The 20,847-nt window shown below is 48.6% G+C and overlaps 1 protein-coding gene across 1 annotated transcript in view; it reads left to right on the forward strand.

Moving 5' to 3' along the window:
• The first annotated feature begins 744 nt into the window (after positions 1 to 744).
• The window catches only part of LOC143997901 (NACHT, LRR and PYD domains-containing protein 6-like), a 207,014-nt gene continuing 186,911 nt past the window's right edge, over positions 745 to 20,847 (forward strand). Inside the window, exons 1-2 of the mRNA XM_077493723.1 lie at positions 745 to 804; positions 18,171 to 18,229. Of these exons, the coding sequence (XP_077349849.1) occupies positions 18,202 to 18,229 (28 nt within the window). The 5' untranslated portion in view covers positions 745 to 804; positions 18,171 to 18,201. The remainder of the gene's footprint in view (positions 805 to 18,170; positions 18,230 to 20,847) is intronic.

Genomic DNA, 20,847 nt, shown 5'->3' on the forward strand with positions numbered 1-20,847 from the left:
ATCAGGAAGTGGAGCCTTTCGGCTTCATTTCCCGGTTCCCTACTGTGCATGCGCGAGTCGTGCTGCGCAATAAGGACGGTCCCCGCTGTCTCTGGGATCCGTGTGTTTCCCAGCAGGCAGCGGGGGACTTTCGGAAAAAGGGACGTAATCTACGCCCCTTTCCGCAGAGCTATCCCGGAAGTGGGTGCAGATACCTGTACTGTACAGGTACCTGCACCCCCCTCCCCCCTGAAAGGTGCCACTTGTGGCGCCGGAGGGGGAGAGGATTCCAATGAGCGGAAGGTCCACTTTAGGGTGGAGCTCCGCTTTAATGTCACGATTACCTCCCCTCACTCCCGTGACATTATCTGACGGTTTCACTGAACTACATTGTCGGAAATCCTCTGGAACGCATGGTGCAAGCATTTGAAACGCATCGCGCATGCGCAGTGCAAAATTTCTGGCCGCAACGTCACTTCCGGAGCATTCTATAATGGGGAGCAAAATATGACACTACACTGGCAATAGATTGTAAGCTCTTCCGAGCAGGGCCCTCCTAACCTTGTATTTTATTGTATTGTAACTGTACTGTCTCTCGTTAGATTGTAAAGTGCTGCACAAACTGTTGGTGCTATATAAATCCTGTATAATAATAATAATAATATAATAATAGTGGTGTGTAGGGAGGATTGCTGCCGTGGTTTTTTTCTGCACTGTGATGAGTTAACTAGAAACTCTAAACTGTCACTTCCTGGATCTGCGCTGGGCGTGGTCTGACGTTCCTTATCTTCACTTTCACTTTGGAAGACATAAGCCAGGGAGAAGGTAATAACTTTCTAATGGTTATTTAAATATAAATGGTATTAATAGTGCTCCTCAGAAGACCCGGAGATTGTATAAGAAGTGACAGTTGTGTAGAAAGTAAAGGATTGTTCTCTATATAGGATGTTTATGGGGATTTGCAGGGCTGGGCCTGCAGTGTAAGGAAATACAAATCTCGGTGCGATCTTCTGTCTCATAACGTGGAATTTCCTTCATTTTTGGAGCCGAGATCATTATTATTAATGATGTCCCAACATACTTTACATGTAGGGTTGCCACCTTTTTGTTCAAGTCTAGGGATGAGCCGAACACCCCCCGGTTCGGTTCCCACCAGAACTTTCAAACGGACCCCAAATTCGTACGAATGTTAGAACCCCATTGAAGTCTATGGGACTCGAACGTTCGAAATTAAAAGTGTTAATTTTAATGGCTAATATGCAAGATACTGTCCTAAAAAGGGTTTGGGGACCTGGCTCCATGGGACATGGGTCAATGCAAAATTTTTTTTTTAAAAACGGCCGTTTTGGCGGGAGCACTGATTTTAACCACTTTCAGCCCTGGACCATTTTGCTGGTCAAAGACCAGACCACTTTTTGCGATTTGGCACTGCGTCGCTTTAACTGACAATTGCGCGGTCGTGGCGACGTGGCTCCCAAACAAAATTGACGGCCTTTTTTTCCCCACAAATAGAGCTTTATTTTGGTGGTATTTGATCACCTCTGCGGTTTTTATTTTTTGCGCTATAAACAAAAATAGAGCGACAATTTTGAAAAAAAAACGCATTATTTTTTACTTTTTGTTATAATAAATATCCCCCAAAAATAATAAATATCCCTCAGTTTAGGCCGATACATATTCTTCTACATATTTTTGGTAAAAAAAAAAATCGCAATAAGCGATTATTGATTGGTTTGCGCAAAAGTTATAGCGTTTACAAAATAGGGATAGTTTTATAGCATTTTTATTAATAATTTTTTATTATTTTTTTTTTTTACTAGTAATGGCGGTGATCAGCGATTTTTATTGTGACTGCGACATTGTGGGGGACCCATCGGACATCGGACCAGCGCGGGAGTGCGCCACCGGCGGCGCGCTCCCAATGGCAGGGCGGCATTGAATATTGGACGTACCTGTACGCCAATATGCCTGCCGGTGCCATTCTGTCGACGTACATCGTCGTGCGCTGGTCGGGAAGTGTTCCTTTTAGAATCTGATACTGTATGTTCGTAACAATAACATTTCCTGTTTTTTTTCTATTTATTTTATTTCCTTTTTTTCTTTTTTTTTTTTTTTTACACATGTATTTCTGTGTGGCAGAAAGTCTGGCTATCTATTTCAAATAGTGTGACCAGCTTGGTATCAGACCCCTTTCACACTGTGCCGCCCTGGGCGTCGGCGGTAAAGCGGCACTATTTTTAGCGTTGCTTTACCGTTGTGGCCATTGTGGCGCTACTTGGCCGCTAGTGGGGTGGTTTTAACCCCCGCTAGCGGCCGAAAAAGACTTAAAATGACCTGCAAAGCGCCGCCGCAGTGGCGCTTTGCTGGTGGTTCTCATTCAGATCAATGGGCAGGAGCGGTTTAGGAGCGGTGTATACACCCGCTCCTTCACTGCTCCAAAGATGCGGCTTACAGGAGTGGTTACCACTGTTTGCATTTTTTTTTCTCCAAAAATTGGCAAACAGTATAAAAAAAAATCTTTTTTTGGGCAAGCGTGGGTACGGGTGGGCTGTCCCTGAATGGCAGTTTGGAAATGTGGTCACCCTAGCCGGGGCCCGCTGAGGAGTCTGAGAGGGGATACTTAAAGCTGGAGTTCGGCCGTTTTTTTTTTTTTTTTTTAAACTCAGCGGCTACAAATACTGCAGCTGCGGACTTTTAAAATAAGGACACTTACCCACCCAGTGCGCCCGCGATGTCGCCACCCGAAGCCGATCTCTCGATCGTCTCTCGGGTGCTGCCGCCGCCATCTTGGGTATGGGAATCAGGAAGTGGAGCCTTGCGGCTTCACTTCCCGGGTTCCCTACTGCGCATGCGCGAATCACGCTGCACAATAAGGATGGTCCCCGCTGTCCCTGGGATCCGTGTGTTTCCCAGCGGACAGCGGGGGACCCGCATCAAGTGGCGTAAATATCCACAGATTCTGTGGATATTTATGCCGGAAGTGGGTGCAAATACCTGTACTGTACAGGTATCTGCACCCCCTCCCCCCTGAAAGGTGCCAATTGTGGGGGGGTTCCGATGAGCGGAAGTTCCACTTTAGGGTGGAGCCCCGCTTTAAGGGGGTGTGGGTCACGTGTTAAGGGGTCTGAGTTGTTCGTGAGACCCGTGTGGTCTGTTCTGGTTCCAGGACCGGGGTAGCCCCGTGAGGGGTCCCGGTCACGGGGTGTTCGACATCCCGCAACATGTTCCTATTGGTGGCCCCTGATAGACCTGCCTGGTCTGGGGTAGGGATCCGACTGTTCCCGAGTCTCGGAACTGGCTGGTCCGAGGCGCAGCAACTGAGGGAGGATTCACAGTGTCCGGGTGTGCTCTCGGCTTGGAGGGGCACCGCAGCTCGGCAAGTGGCATCCTGAGAAGTGCCTGGTTACTGAGTTGGGAAGGACATTGGTGAATTCACACTTTTCCAGTACCATTGAGGAGACGGGAAACGTTCCAGGTACGGCGGAAAAAGGTTCCTGTTCACCCTTAGTTGATTGATCAAGTTTGAGTCAACGTGCTGACTGCCATGATCTCTGGCTAGAGATCTGTTCAGCCTTGAAGTACCCAGCTGCGAGTGGCTACTCTCTGGGTGGAAATAGAGACTTTGCTAGACCTGCAGTTCAAGGTGCCTGAGTTCTTCACCCCGTGCCCTCTGTTCACATGAGAGACTGTGTTATTTGAAAGTTCTACTGAAAAATAAACCTTTTTAACCACTTAAGGACCACCGTATTGCCATTGTACGTCACCGCAATGGCACCGGCAGGCACAAGCACGTACATGTACGTGCTTGGCTTCCAGCGGGTGGGGGGTCCAATCGGACCCCCTCCCGCTGGATACGGCGGTCCGGTTCGCTTCAGGAGCGATCCGTGATGAGGGAATGGCCGTTGGTTTCTGGCCATCCCCCCTCGATCACTCCTGGCGAATGAGAAGCTTCCTCCCCTGTGTAAATGTAAACACATTACGGAGGAAGTGATGTCACACTCCTCGTGGCGGTCTTTTTGACCGGACAGCGCGGAGTGAAGACATCCAAGTAAGTGCACCAACAGTCCACTGACACATAGGCACACATTTCACCCCAGTCACCCCCCGATCGGCCCCCGCCCCCCCCAGTCACAGTGTCACTAATTGCAGTGGTCATTTATTTACTGATCACTGCATTTAGTGTCAGTTGTGACTGTAAAAAGTGTCAGGGCAGCTAGTGTTAGGCCCCTTTAGGTCCAGGGTAGCCCCCTACCCCCCCTAATAAAGGTTTAACCCCTTGATTGCCCTCCCAGTTAACCCTTTCACCCCCTTTTGCCAGTGTCACTAAGCGATCGTTTTTCTGATCGCTGCATTAGTGTCACTGGTCCCGCTAGGAAGCTAGTTTTTTTTTTTAGGTTCAACGCCAGGTTTTTATAGCGTTAGGTACCCCGATATATAACCTAATAAAGGTTTTAACCCCTTGATTGCCCCTAGAGTTAACCCTTTCACCAGCGATCACCGTATAAGTGTCACTGGTGACGCTGGTTAGCCAGTTAGTTATTTAGTTATTTAGGTTCCCCGTCAGGTTTTTATATAGCGTCAGGTACCCCCATATAAATACCCAATAAAGGTTTTAACCCCCTGATTGCCCTTAGTTAACCCTTTCACCAGTGATCACCGTATAAGTGTTACGGGTGACGCTGGTTAGGTAGTTCGCTTTTTATAGCATCAGGGCACCCGCCATTTATTGCCTAATAAAGGTTTAACCTCCTGATCACCCGGCGGGTGATATCAATTAGGTTTTAGGGTCAGGGTCTGCATCGCCCCAGGCTGCGCTAGGTTAGTGCCAGTACCGCTAACACCCACGCGCAAAGCATAAACCTCCCTTAGTGGTATAGTATCCGAACAGATCAATATCTGATCTGATCAGATCTATACTAGCGTCCCCAGCAGTTTAGGGTTCTAAAAAACGCATTGTTAGCGGGATCAATCCAGATACCTGCTAGCACCTGGGTTTTGCCCCTCTGCCCAGCCCAGCCAAGTGCAGTATCGATCTATCACTGTCACTTACAAAACACAACACACATAACTGCAGCGATCGCAGAGTCAGGCCTGATCCCTGCGATCGCTAACAGGTTTTTTTGTAGCGTTTATACAGTCGCTGACAGGCTAGGTGCTTTTTTACCTGTGAGTCTCACTAGTGTACCCCTAAATTTAGAGCCCAAAATGGCAAAGCGAAGGTACACTAGTGAAGAGGCCTACACGTTTCTGAGCATGACAGATAGTGAAGAGGAAGACACTGATCTGTCAGATTCAGGCTTAGAATACGAACCTGTAGAGGACAGCGCCTCCATGTCAGATAGCTCTGACGACGAAGAAGAGGTCCCTGCTATTGTCAGGCGTACCCGACCCCGATCTTCTGATGTTGTTGAGGTGCAGGAACCGCAAGTCCCTCGTATGGAGTATAGAGCCAGTACTAGCGCCGCTCATCCTTTTGGTGAACTGGCAAGCACCAGCGGCCTAGTACACCCTGGGCGTACATCCAGCACTGCAGTATCACGTGGTGACGTGGCGAGTCCCATAAGTGCAGTTCAAGCTGGTGAGGTGGCAAGCACAAGTAGTGTCCGCTGCCACCAAGAAGAAGACGAAGACAGGCCCGTCGTTCCCATAATGCCCTTCCTGCAGAATTTGCCAATCCTGATTGGGTGCCCACCACTTCTGCAGCACCAGTACTTCCCCCATTCACTGCCCAACCCGGTATTCAGGTGGATACAGATGATTTTACGCCACTTGATTTTTATTCTCTGTATTTCACGGAAGATCTCGCAAGCGCCGTAGACAGCAGTGCACTGAGCAGGCTGCAGATCACGGCGATATGCCGCTCGTGTCGGCTTCCGTGCCCATGTGCGGGAGTGACATCATCGCGGCTCCGGCGAATCGCAGCGAGACCCAGAAGTCACTCCGGGATACATGGCAGCGGTGAAGGTAAAGGAGGAGGACCGCTTCGGGGGCTTCGTTCTCAGGTAAGTTATTCATAATGAGCTAGTATGCTATGCATTCTAGCTCATTATGCCTTTGCATTGCAGGTTGCTTTATATTTTTTTATTTTTTAACCACTTGCTTACTGGGCACTTAAACCCCCCTCCTGCCCAGACCAATTTTCAGCTTTCAGCGCTGATGCACTTTGAATGAACGAATTGCGCGGGCATACGACACTGTACCCAAATGAAATTTTTATCATTTTTTTCCCACAAATAGCACTTTCTTTTGGTGGTATTTAATTACAGCTCGGAGTTTTATTTTTTGCAAAACAAACAAAAAAAGATGCAAAAAAAATAAAATAAAAATCATGTTTAATAGTTTGTTATAAAATTTTGCAAACAGGTCATTTTTCTCCTTCATTGAAATGCGCTGATGAGGAGGCACTGATAGACTGCACTGGTGGGCACTGATAGGCATAGTTAAGGCGGCACGGATGGGCACAGATAAGGAGGCACCGATGGGCACAGATAAGGTGGCACAGATGGGTGGCACGGATGGGCGGCACTAAGGGGCACTGATAGGTACCACTGATGGGACTGCTGGGCACTGATAGGTGGGACTGCTGGGCACTGATGGGCGGCACTGCTGGGCACTGATGGGCACTGGTAGATGACACTGATGGGCACGGATATGTGGCACTGGGGTGCAGCACCTTTGTTGAGGCAGATTGTGGACACTGCTGGGTGGCACTGTGGGCACTGCTGGGTGGCACTGTGGGCACTGCTGGGGGGCACTTATGTTTTAATGAGGTGGCACTGGCAGGGGGCAGGTGGGCACTGGCAGGGCTGGCCATGATCGGGACTGATGTCCCGATTACGGCCGCCGGTGATCGGCTCTTTTTTTTTTTCTCCTCGCGCTGTGAGCGCGAGGAGGAATAATAGCCGATTACCGGCTCCGTTGTATCACATGATCAGCTGTCATTGGCTGACAGCTGATCACGTGATAAGGGGTCGAGATCGACCCCTTGCTCGGATCAGTGATCAGGCGAGTCTCATAGACTCGCCGATCACAGAGCGCGCCGCGCAGGCCGCTCGTGCACGGGACAACGTCAATAGACGTAGTCCCGGCAAAGGAGGTCCGCGCTGTAGCCGTCATTCGGCTATAGCGCGGGTCTCAAGTGGTTAAAGTGCCTTTACAACAATTCTGTCTCCCTCCACCTTGTATTTATAGAGGTAATTCTGAATAAATAACTTTTTCTATTTGAAAACCATCTTGGCCCACCCAGATGTGACTTGTTTTCATATAATTTGGGTGTCCTTCTATTAGATAAAGTTCAATTTGGCCCAAGCCAAGTCATATAAATCATAAAATATGACGCCAAACTTGTCACCCTGACAGCCATGCATTTCAATGGGAAATTTTGAATAATGCCGCATGTACATTGCTGGTAAACGGACGTTTTAAACGGGTTGGGTTAATATCTGCCACATTAAATCATTCAGGAGAGGTTACCTTAGAAGCCAAGCTATTCCTATATGAAAACCAGCTTGATTCGCCCCAAATTCCATTTCTTATACACTCATTGGGCATCCTACTATATAGGACAGGGATATGCAATCAGCGGACCTCCAGCTGTTGCAGAACTACAAGTCCCATGAGGCATAGCAAGACTCTTGACAGCCACCAGCGTGACACCCAGAGGCAGAGGCATGATGGGACTTGTAGTTTTGCAACAGCTTGAGGTCCGTTAAATACATATCCCTGATATAGGGACAAAAAACACAGAGCAGTGATCTATGGGTAAAAGTCATAGATATTTATAAACCATTGGCTATGTAAAAAGTTGAGAAAGGTGAACAACTGTCATAAAAAAACTTGCAGAGGTTGCAAAAAAACAGTCATAGGAGCATATAGCCAATATAGATACTAGTATAAAATGTTACATAAACGTAGCACAATAACATCCAGGTAGGGAAGGGTTAACATCATCCAGTCGGCTTGTTGGTTAACCACTTGCTGAACAGCTGCCTCAGTTTCACTGTAGCAGAATGGCACAGATGGGCAAAACGACATTATGTAACATCGCTTCTCCCTGTGGCCACCAGAGGTGCGCGCCCACAAAGCCGATGCAATTGCCTGGCGGTCGCGATCACCGCCAGGCTCCCACGGTCACTCGTGGCACACTGAGAAGCAGGATCTGTGTGTGTAAACACAGTTTACGGTTCTCTGAGGACGAAGAGACATTTCTCTTATATTCACCGACCGACACAGCTCCTCTCTGTAACAAAATGGGTTGTCAGCCCTATCACTAGGAGAATACTAGGCAAAGTTGTAACACAACACTTCAGAACTTTAGTTCCGCCAAGGGGGGCGCTCCCTCAGGCTACAATCCCCACACTCTGCCCTAGCAGCCTTCTGTTTTATTTTGCCTAGTAGGTCCGTTTTTTTGATGCAGAAGCTTGGCTTTTTGCGCAAGATGAGTGATCATGTGATCTTCTATCAACAGCCGGCTGGGTGACAGGCTGGTTCACTTATCCTGGTAGTCTCCCCAGTCCAGCCATTGTGCGTGTGCAGGTCGCAGCTACAGCTCGGCAGGCCACGACATACCTCAGCTCCAGAGGTGGTCGGTGAGCTTTTATGTTCCGGGGCGTACATATGACCGGGCTACTGATGTCTGGCTCACAGTATGCCGGGCCAGTAGACTTCCCTGTACTGATCAGGAGTTGGCTACAATGGAATGTCTCCCAGCTCTTGAGGACTGGTAAGTACAGCTCTCCCTGTCTCGGCAAGGCTGAGCAGCTGGGCATTCCCTGGAAGGTTGATTCGGGGGCCCCCTCACCCCCTTCTCTTCTCTCCCCTGTCCCTAACTCCCCTCCTTTCTCCCCTCATGGGGGGGGGCTGTGCATGGATGCTGAGCAGTGTGTGTGTACCTTTTGGGCCCTCACCTGGGTTCTGGCTGTGCTGGGGTGCCTGGGCCCTGAGGGCTTAATCAACAGGAGGTGTCTGTGAGGGTTGCCCCTGTGTCGGTGCAGCGCTGTGTCTGCCAAAATTTTTCTTCTGCCTCTCATGGTACTGGCTGGCGGCCATTTTCAGTGTGGGCAAGGGACACCATGCTTCAGGCGGCCATTTTCACGGTGATTCCCTATTCAGAACATTGGCAGCCATTTTCTTGAAGCCGGACCACGTTTTTTGTGCTCTAGCAGCAGCTTTCTGTGCCCTCAGCTTCCTGTTTTGTCACCACAGAGCTCTGGCAGGCCTTCTATGTAATCTAGACACGTTTTTCAGATTGCTCAGCGATCATTCACCGATCACTCTGACGGACTGCCACCGATACAGCTCTGGTCCCTCTGCATCTGGGAGCTCTATGGGGCTACAGGCACTGCTGTATACAGCGCGGAACTCCTCAGGGCGGTGAGTCCGGTGGGTTAGAACCCCTCAGTCAGCGGCAACAAAGAGGGTGGGACTGTCACTGTCCTAAGTCCCCTTCGGATGGCAGACGGGGTAGGGTCAGCATGGCTTTAGAAGCTGGTGTTTCTTCCCCCGAAATCCATGCAATTGCAACCGGGTCGCCTGCGGACTGCGCGGATCCCATGGACACCCTGACAGCGGTCTTCAATTCGTTTGTTGCCAAGATGGAGGTGGTGCGTGGGAAGAAAGGTGCTAAAAAGTGGCCCCTGCCCCCCCCCTCCTCTGGGGAGAGCTCTGACGCAGACTCGGGTCCTCCTGAGGCCAGTGACCCCTGCTCTGTCTTGTCAGATGACGCTGACCAGGACAGTGAGGATGAGTCCCCGCCTGGGTCCGTGCACGACAAAGCGCTTGTTGGAGCACTTATCACAGCTGTGCGTGCTACCCTGAAGATTCAGGAGCCAGCGGATCCATCTGCTGATGTACCGGTCCCTTTTGGGTCCCGTAAGCCAGCACGTTCACCTAAGGTGTTCCCGTATCTGACTTATTTTGACAAGTTCATTTACAAGGAATGGGGTCGCCCGCAACAGACTTTTTCGGTCCCCAAATACATGGTGGTGCGTTACCCTTTTGAGTCGTGGACCCCCCAGTATCCAGGTTAAATAAAGTAACCACGATCCCTGTTGAGGGGACTCCTGCATTCAAGGATCCCATGGACAGGAAGGCCGAGGCAGTGGCTCGTTCCTTGTTTATGGTTGTGGGGTCAGCCGTGCGACCTGTACTGGCATCCGCACTTGTGTCGCAGACACTGACTGAGTGGGCAAAATGTTTGCACTGCGAATTGGCAGAGCAGCAGGCCTCCCCTGTCTGCGTGGAACAGCAGACCAACTAGTGCAAGGCCTTGAGTATGTCTGTGACGCGGGCCCTGGATACTCTCCCTCTATGATCCAGGGCTTCAGTATCAGCTGTGGTGCTGAGGCGTCTAATTTGGCTAAAATGCTGGTCTGCTGACCAAGCATCCAAAAAAGCCCTGATCTTACTTGGCGACCGGCTCTTTGGAGCCTCGCTAGATGACATTATTAAAAATGCCACTGGTGGTAAGAGTACACTACTCCCACAGGCCAGGAAAGCTAAGGAGCCACGCCGTAGGCAAGGGCCCTCTTTTTCCACACACAAACGGCTTTTTCGTCCGCCCGGAGCTTTGACAAAATGTCCCCATCCCGACAGGACGCCCACGGACAGTCAAAAACATCCCTGGAATCGCAAGCCTAACAAGCCTACGAATAAAAGTGCTACCGCATGAAGGTTTGCCCCCACCAGGCTACAAGATAGAGTTTCTCTTACAGATTCTTCCCCTCCAGCATACCCGTATCCCCGGTTCGCCGGGAGGCCCTGTTGGGGGCGGTAAGGGATCTGCTGAATCGCGGGGTGATTTTACCTGTTCTGGAATCGGAATACTTCCAAGGATTCTACTCAAATCTGTTTGTGGTTCCCAAGAAGGAAGGGGTACGTCCAATCTTGGACCTAAAATCCCTCAATCACTTTGTGAAAGTGCAGAGGTTCAGAATGGAATCAGTTCGCTCAGTAGTCGCTACGCTCCCTCAAGGGGACTTCCTGGCGTCCTTAGACATCCAGAATGCGTACCTGCACATAGCCATATGCCTTTGGGATCAAAAGTTTCTGCGCTTTGCTGTCGGGGAAGCCCATTACCAATTTGTGGCTCTTCCCTTTGGTCTGGCATCAGTCCCCAGAGTTCTTTTTTACTAAGGTACTGGCTCCAGTATTGGCGTTGCTGCGACAATGTGGGATCGCGATCGTGGGCTACCTAGACTATCTCCTGCTGAGAGCATCTTCCGCCTCAGAATTGGAGGATGTGGCGATCACCATGCAGACCCTGCAGGAATTTGGGTGGCTGTTGAACTTAAAGAAGTCGGTGATTGTGCCGACCCAGCGTCTGGAGTACCTAGGTTTGCCGTTGGACTCCAGGGAAGCGAGAGTTTTTCTCCCTTCAGACAAATTGCAGATTCTCGGATCTACGGTCAAACTGCTGATGAACCGCAAGTGGTCGTCGCTCCGGTTTCGCATGTGAGTACTGGCACTTATGGTAGCCTTCATCGAGGCGGTGCCTTACGCCCAGTTCCACGCCGGAGTTCTGCAGAAGGAGATCTTGTCAAAATGGGACAAATCTCAGTTGTCCCTAGATCGACAGATCCAGGTGAGCCGGCCAGTCAGGGACTCACTGATCTGGTGGTTGAGGTCCCCGGTGATTCAGTCCGGAAAATCGTTCCTTCCTCTGAAATGGATGGTGATCACTATGGACGCCAGTCTATCCAGCTGGGGTGGAGTGATGGAGGTTCAGTCGGCTCAGGGCCTCTAGTCGACGGAAGAATGCGAGCTGCCGATCATTCTGCTCAAATTGAAAGCGATCAGGCTGTGTCTCCACACATGGTCAATGAGTCTTCAAGGGTGTCCAGTCAGGATACAGTTGGACAATGCCACGGCTGTGGAGTATGTAAATCACCAAGGGGGAACAAGAAACTCAGCCGCTGCACGGGAGGTCACTCACATACTTCGGTGGGCAGAGCGACACGTACCGGCCCTGTCGGCCATTTACATCCCGGGAGTGGAGAACTGGCAGGCGGACTATCTAAGCCGCCAGATGCTGGACCCAGGAGACTGGGCATTGCATCCGGAGACATTCAGGCTGCTGTGCCTGAAGTGGGGTACACCAGATGTGGATCTACTGGCCTCCCGTCTCAATCGGAAGGTGCCAAGATTCGTGTCCAGGACAAGAGATCCATGGGCAGATGCGTCAGACGCGCTGGTGGCCCTGTGGGATCAGTACCAACTGATCTATACCTTTCCTCCACTGAAACTGTTGCCATGTCTGCTTTGCAGAGTGGAAGCTGAGGGGATCCCAGTGATACTGGTTGCCCCGGATTGGTCTCAGCGTCCTTGGTGCGTAGATCTGGTGCGTCTGGTGGCAGACGCTCCTTGGCGACTGCCGTTGTGAGAGGACCTCCTATCTCAAGTTCCAATCCTTCACCCTGCTTTACCATCGCTGGCTTTAACGGCCTGGCTATTGAGAGCCCGGTACTGAGGAACCAGGGTCTGTCGGACTCAGTGATTCCAACTATGCTGAGGACACTGAAATCTTCTTCACGGAAGATATACCATCGTACCTGGAAGGCCTACATCTCCATGTGTGAGGAGAAAGGGTGGCATCCGCGCTCATTTTCTATATCCAGGATCCTGCTGTTTCTTCAGCAAGGAGTAGACCAGAAATTGGCATTTAGCACCATTAATGGGCAAATTTCAGCCCTGGCTGTCTTTTTTTTCAGCGGCTCCAGGGAGTTCGACATGCAGTCCCTCTGGTGCGTCCCCCGTTACCCCTATGGGATTTGAACCTGGTGTTGTCGGCCCTTCAGAAGCCACCATTTGAGAATATCAGGGAGATTCCCCTGTTGACCCTTTCACAGAAGGTGGTCTTTCTAGTGGCCATCACATCGGCCAGGAGGGTTTCGGAATTGTCGGCCTTGTCATGCAAGTCTCCTTATCTGGTCATCCACAGGGATAAGGTGGTAGTGAGTCCGCAACCGTCCTTTCTACCAAAGGATGTTTCGGCTTTTCATGTCAATGAGGAAATTGTATTACCATTGTTGTGTCCTAAGCCGAAGCACCCCAAGGAGGTGGCTCTTCACGCTTTGGACATGGTTAGGGCTCTGAAGGTATACTTGTCTGCCACGACTCCCTGTCAGAAGTCACTCACTGTTTCTGTGGCTGGTCCAAAGAAGTGTATGGCGGTCTCGTCGGCCACCATTTCCAGGTGGATCAGACAGATTGTAGTCCAAGCCTACGCCTTGAAGGGGCAGGTGCCCCCCTTTCCAGTCAAGGCCCACTCTACAAGAGCTATCGGAATGTCTTGGGCCTTCCGACACCAAGCGTCTGTCGCTCAGGCGTGTGTAAAGTGGCGACCTGGTCATCTGTCCATACGTTTACTAAGTTCTACAAGGTAGACGTCGGTGCATCAGCTGATGCCTGTTTTGGCCGCAAAGTTTTGCAGGCGGCCGTGTAGTTGCAATTGAGATTTTTTTCCTGGTTTTTCGATAAAAACACAGTACTGTTTGCCAATGCACTGTTGCATTACTTCCGCAAAAAGGTTGCGGTGTTGGATCTCTCCTGTTGAGAATGCCCGGTTATGGCGGTGTGTTTTTCCATACACTGCTGTTTTTTTGTGGGTTTAGTTTCACTAGTTCCCACTTGACATGGTGGATGAAGTTTTATGCTGTTTTTCCCACCCCTCATTTGGCACTGCTTGGCGACTTCCCATTTAGTTACAGAGAGGTTCTGTGTCGGTCGGTGAATATAAGAGAAAATAGGAATTTTGTACTCACCGTAAAATCCTTTTCTCTGTAATTCACTGACCGACACAGCACCCGCCCCTCCTTTTCTCTACATTATACTGCTTGTTGACGTACTGAGTTCTGCCTGGGAGCAGGGAGGGTTGTTAGCACAGGGTCTGCCCCCCTGGGGCAGGACTAAAGTTCTGTGAATTGTGTTACAATTTTTGTGCCTAGTTTTCCTAATTGCAGGCTAACAAACCCATTAAGTTACAGAGAGGAGCTGTGTCGGTCGGTGAATTACAGAGAAAAGGATTTTACGGTGAGTACACAAATCCTATTTTTCCCCAAAATAGCTTTCTTTTGGTGGTATTTGATCACCTCTGTGATTTTTATCTTTTGTTAAAAAAAATTAAAAAGACCACATTTAAAAAAAAACAAAAAATTATATATATATATATATATATATATATTTTTTTTTTATTAGATTTTGTTATAAAAAAATGTCTCCTTCATTGATGTACGCTGATGAGGTGGCAGTGATGGGCAGGACTGCTAGGTGGCACTGATTGTCACCACTAGTGGGCATTGATAGGTGGCACTGGTGGGCAGCGGCAGGGGGTACTTGTGGGCACAGATGAGGCGTAATTGCCTCTTCTTCTTCTTCGGGAAACAGATGTCCCTTGCAGATAAGCCGGTGATCGGCTTTTTTTTTCTCCTAAAAAAAAAAATAAATAAAAAAAAAATAAAAAGAAGATTACCGATTTTTATTTATTTATTTTTGTTTGTTTACATCATGTGATCAGCTGTCATTGACTGACAGCTGATCACGTGGTTAGGTGGCCGGGACCGGCCCCTTACTCAGATCTGTGATTACCTAAGTCTCAGTGACTCGGAGATCACAGCGCGTGCCGCGCACACCATGCAGGGCGCACGCAGGGAGCGTGGCCTCCCCGAAATTCATGTCTGCACTGTGGCCGCCATTCGGCTATAGCGCGGGCGGCAAGTGGTTAAAGGCTAAGTTCACTTTCTCCTTCTTTTTTTTTTTTTTTTTTTTATTCTAGAATTCCAGCTCACCTATGTTCCAATATAGCATTCATGTGCTATATGTCAGTGGTCATCAACCCTGTCCTCAGGGCCCACTAACAGGCCAGGTTTGCAAGATAACTGAAATACATGACAGGTGATATCATTTGCTGCTCAGTGATTGCCGTATTCTAGTCTGCATCTCCTCCAAGGTAATACATAAAACCTGGCCTGTTAGTGGGTTGATGATCATTGCTATATGTGGTGGTGGATAGTTGAATGGACTTCCCTATGTGTGATGAGTGAAAATACCCCAAAACACCCCCCCCCCAACCTCACACCAAAAAAAGCACGTGAGAATGAAAGTTCCTGTGAATGGGGCTTGACAGCTGAGTGTTTATGTCCACTCCCTTCTATGTACTTGTATAAAGTTGGCCTTGCACTATTATCACATACCTGGTTGGAGGCGGAATTGCCTAGAGGGCTCCTCTTGTGGCTGACTGCAGTACACCCATGAAGTTGGGTTCAGAAGTTGTGGTGCCTAGAGAAGCACAGGTTGCCAAATGGATTCAGGAGAGAAGAGATGGTGGTCACCTGAAGAATACTGGGTAACATAGATAGGCCATAGTCTCTAGGAATCCTCAGTAGTACTTGGCAAGTTGTGCACAAGGGACAGTAGTGGACGTCAGGCCAGGGGTCAAACACAGTAGATCCGGCAAGAGGGAGAGGCAGGTTGCAGGAACGGAGACAAGCCAAAGTTTTGGTACCGGAATGCAGGCAGGAACAGGTAACTGTAGCAAAGTCAGTGATACAAGCCGGGATCAGGTACTGGAGAAGGCAAAAAGTCGGTAAAGCTAGCCAGGGGGTCAAACCAGGAGAGCAGATCAGACAGGTTAGGAACAAGCTGGGTCACAACGGAAAATCCAGACAATAATTGCACAGAGGCTCAGGAACACAGGAAAGCTGACGACAATCCAGCAATCAGATGGTTTTAGCAGCAGTCTTTTCTATAAGCCAGCAAGTGGCCACATCTGTCACGCCGTGTGTAGGCACATTTGCCAATTAGCGCTTCTGCGCATGCTTGTTTGCCTGTTGGCGCCCTTGTGAATCTGAGGGTGCCCGTTCGCACTTCTTGCATTAGTGCACACAGCAGTGTGCCGGAGGCTGCCATTACCAGTGCTGGCACTATTGCCAGTTCTCCTACAGCCATTTCCCTGACAACTATGCAATCTGTATATTGTGTGTTTTCTGTTATCTTATCACTGATTGCATTTCATTTAAAAAAAGTGCAGCTGGCAATGGGAGGCTGGATGATGCAGGGTGTGTGCAAATGAGGTCAGCTGGCCAACTCCTTCCTATGTCATAATCTCTAGTCTGATCAGGAAGTAAGACATTACAAATGGATACGTCTGAAAATATGGATGAGGACAAGTATAGTAAGTGTCTGTAGAATTAATAGAAAGCATTGATATTTTTGCAACAAAAGTACAGGAATGCTATATTGGTAAATAGGGGAGCTGGAATTTAGGTATGACACCTCCCCCCCCCTCTCCCCTTTCCGGTGTCACATTTGGGCACCTTTTTTTGTGGGGGGGGGGGGTACCTGTTTCGGACTCACGGAGCTGTGACTCTGCTTGGGTGCCCCTCATAGCAAGCTGCTTGCTGTGGGGGGCACTTGGCTGAAGGGAGGGGCCAGGAGCACAGAAGAGGAGGATCTGAGACACACTGCAAATCCAACTGCAACATAGGAGGTAAGTATAACATGTTTGTTATTTTTCTTCTTTCTTTCTCTTTTTTTTTTTATTCATTTTTATTTTATTCAGAAAAAAGGTTGAGAAAGAGAAGGTAAACAACACAAACAATAACCAGATAGGCCGCGTACACACGAGCGGACTGTCTGCCCAACTTAGTCCGCCGAAACACATTTCAGAGGACAATCCGCTCGTGTGTGGGCTTCAGCGGACTTTTTCAACGTACAGTCTGGCGAACAAAGTCTTACGGAATTTCCGTAAGATTGTCCGTCCAAATTTGGTTTGAGCGGGCAGTCCGCCCGTGTGTGTGCCAGTCCGCTGTACTTTCGAAATGAGCGGACTTTTCCCGCCCGGAGAAAAGTCTGCTCATTTCGAGCGGGTATCAAGGTAGGCGGGGCACGCGACGGAGACGTCCGAGCACGCTACCCGGTCGGCCAGGAAAGGGGGGCGAGCGAGCGCCCCCCTCCTGAGCCGTACCAGGCCGCGTGCCCTCAACATGGGGGGTGCCTTGGGGAAGGGGGGGCCGCGCGGGCCCCCCCACCCCAAAGCACCTTGTCCCCATGTTGATGAGGACAAGGGCCTCTTCCCGACAACCCTGGCCGTTGGTTGTCGGGGTCTGCGGGCGGGGGGCTTATCGGAATCCGGGAGCCCCCTTTAATAAGGGGGCCCCGGATACCGGCCCCCCACCCTATGTGAATGAGTATGGGGTACAATGTACCCCTACAGACGTTCCAGGTCCCTTATGCGGTCCACCTCCGTAGCCCAGTCCCCAAGGGAAGGCATGATCGTCGATCTCCAGTGACGAGGGATCACTACCCTGGCCGCCGCCAGGAAGTGTCGTAACATATCTTTTTTGATGGATTTGAATGTACCAGGGAGTATAGATAAGAGAGCCACCTCAGGTGAGGGGTGTAGAGAGGTCGCCATCAGCTTACAGTAAAGTTTGAATATCTGTTGCCAATACTTTTGTACCGGAGGGCATTTCCACCATATGTGGAGCATTGTTCCCCGGGAACTAAGACACCGCCAGCAGGTATCTGGTACTCCCGGGTTGAAATGGTTTACAGTCGATGGGCATCTGTACCATCTCGTTACCAGTTTAAATCCCTTTTCCTGGGTCTTAGTGGCGAGGGATATTTTGTGCGTCAGGATAAAGCATTTCTGCCAGTCAATAGGAGAGAGATAGTAGTTCTGTCTCCCAGGCCGCCGTAAACGGAGGGAGGTCAGGGGAGGAGATATTGAGCAAGAGGGAGTAAAGTTGAGACACCACATGCGTTGGAGGTTCTGCCTGCAAGATCAGTTCCTCAAACCCTGTCGGTTCAGCAAGGATATCTGGAATGTTTTTTTTTTTAAACAAGACTTTACAATGACTTTAAACCATAACCACACTTCCCCCTCAGTGACCTCCAAACTTGAGGTATCTGCCCTATCTTGGTGAATATCGTACTTCAATAATATTTTGGTGCTGATTAATACCAGTTTTGGGTTTGAATGCCACAAACTTGTAGGGGTGGTATAAAGAAGTACGAGTCTGTATAAATGTATACATTTTCTTTCAGACCTTGATATTCCAATTGGATTAATGCCCTGATGAAGGTTCTGGTTTACCCTCCGTCATGGGGCATCCATCCAATTCTGATCTCATCTGATTACACAATTGGGCAGCCAATCATTAACTACAGTTTATTATTATTTGTGCTTCTTCTAGATCAAGTCATTTTACATTATCTGCTGACGCCATGGCGACCTCTTCCTCCTCTTCACAAGGTATGTTGTTTTATACTGACAATGTTTTCCTCCATCTCACATCACTGCAGATTGCAATTAGATTATAAGATGACTCGCATATCCATTTCCCGACCGGCCCATATAGCTTTACTGCTACAGGGTGGCCACTCTGCATGCCCGCCCAATCCCACCGCGGCCGCCGCACTATCGTAGTCCCATTATAAATCGCTCATGTACACAGGATCCCCGATCTCTCCTCTGTTATCTTATCAGTACATGTACACAGGATCCCCGATCTCTCCTCTGTTATCTTATCAGTACATGTACACAGGATCCCCGATCTCTCCTCTGTTATCTTATCAGTACATGTACACAGGATCCCCGATCTCTCCTCTGTTATCTTATCAGTACATGTACACAGGATCCCCCATCTCTTCTGTTATCTTATCAGTACATGTACACGGGATCCCCCATCTCTCCTCTGTTATCTTATCAGTACATGTACACAGGATCCCTGTCTCTTCTGTTATCTTATCAGTACATGTACACGGGATCCCCCATCTCTCCTCTGTTATCTTATCAGTACATGTACACAGGATCCCCCATCTCTTCTGTTATCTTATCAGTACATGTACACGGGATCCCCCATCTCTTCTGTTATCTTATCAGTACATGTACACAGGGTCCCCGATCTCTCCTCTGTTATCTTATCAGTACATGTACACGGGATCCCCCATCTCTCCTCTGTTATCTTATCAGTACATGTACACAGGATCCCCCATCTCTCCTCTGTTATCTTATCAGTACATGTACACAGGATCCCCGATCTCTCCTCTGTTATCTTATCAGTACATGTACACAGGATCCCCCATCTCTTCTGTTATTTTATCAGTACATGTACACAGGATCCCCCATCTCTTCTGTTATTTTATCAGTACATGTACACAGGATCCCCCATCTCTTCTGTTATCTTATCAGTACATGTACATGGGATCCCCCATCTCTCCTCTGTTATCTTATCAGTACATGTACACGGGATCCCCCATCTCTCCTCTGTTATCTTATCAGTACATGTACACAGGATCCCCCATCTCTCCTCTGTTATCTTATCAGTACATGTACACAGGATCCCCGATCTCTCCTCTGTTATCTTATCAGTACATGTACACGGGATCCCCCATCTCTTCTGTTATCTTATCAGTACATGTACACAGGATCCCCGATCTCTCCTCTGTTATCTTATCAGTACATGTACACAGGATCCCCGATCTCTTCTGTTATCTTATCAGTACATGTACACAGGATCCCCGATCTCTTCTGTTATCTTATCAGTACATGTACACAGGATCCCCCATCTCCTCTGTTATCTTATCAGTACATGTACACAGGATCCCTGATCTCTTCTCTGTTATCTTATCAGTACATGTACACAGGATCCCCGATCCCTTGATCGCCCCCTAGTGTTAACCCCTTCCTTGCCAGTGTCATTTTTATATTGATCAGTGAATTTTTATAGCACTGCTCACTGTATTAGTGTCACTGGTCCCCAAAAACTGTCACTTGGGGCCAGATGTGCTGATAAAAAAGGCCAATTTAGAACTACAGCGCAACTTGGAAATGACTTCTGTAATAGAAGTCCAAGCAAGTTGCCTGAGTCTTCATAGACTTTCCTCCTCTCTGGGCAGACAAGAAAAGAGTAAAGAGATGAAATGTTTACACTTCTGAATGAATGGACTGATCTCTGTGTGTAGAAGTTCTCAGTTTAACCATTTAAAGACTAAATCTTTTCTGACACTTGTTGCTTACAAGTAAAAATCCTGTATTTTCTGCCAGAAAATCACTTAGACCCCCAAAAATTATATATATATTTTTAGCAGAAATCCTAGGGAATAAAATAGCGGTTGTTGCAATGTTTTATGTCACACGGCATTTGCAGAGGCCTTTCAAATGCATTTTTTGGGGGAAAAAAAATACACTAATGATTAAAAAAAAAAAAAAAAAATTAAAACCGTAAAGTTCGCCCATTTTTTTTTTTTTTTTGTCCAAAAATTTTGACTACCTGTTTTTATTATATATTATTTTTCTTTTTTCATCTAAATCATACATACAAATAAACTGATTGGAGGTTTGTTTTGTTTAATAAATGTTTAAATGTAAGAAATTTTCTGCATCACTTATGAAGGCCGCTTTCACACTGGAGCGGGCAGGCGTTGATGGTAAAACGCTGCTAGTTTTAGCGGCGCTTTACCATCATTTTAGCGGTGCTATTCTGCTGCTAGCGGCCAAGGAAGAGGTTAAATGCGCCTCGTGAAGCACCGCTGCCAAATCGCATTGCATGCGCTTCATCAGTGGTGCCCATTAATATCAATGGACAGGAGTGGTGGAGGAGCGGTATACACCACTCCAAGCGTGCTGCTTGCCTGACTTTTTTTTTTTAACATCCTGCCAGCGCGTCGCCTCCGTGTGAAAGCACTCGGTCTTTCACACAGACTGCAGGGGAGCCGTTTTGCAGGCACTTTACAGGCGCTATTTTTAGCCCAAAAGCGCCTGAAAAAACGCCCCAGTGGGAAAGGTGTCTGTTAGATTTTATGAGATGAAGGGGGATGAGGGAAAAAAAAAAGGAAAAAAAAAAAAAAAAAAATCGGCATCATATATCG

This window comes from Lithobates pipiens, unplaced genomic scaffold, assembly GCF_037356315.1.
Source record: "Lithobates pipiens isolate NorthernLeopardFrog02 unplaced genomic scaffold, aLitPip1_a1.2 Scaffold_19, whole genome shotgun sequence".
NCBI classification, from domain to species: domain Eukaryota; kingdom Metazoa; phylum Chordata; class Amphibia; order Anura; family Ranidae; genus Lithobates; species Lithobates pipiens.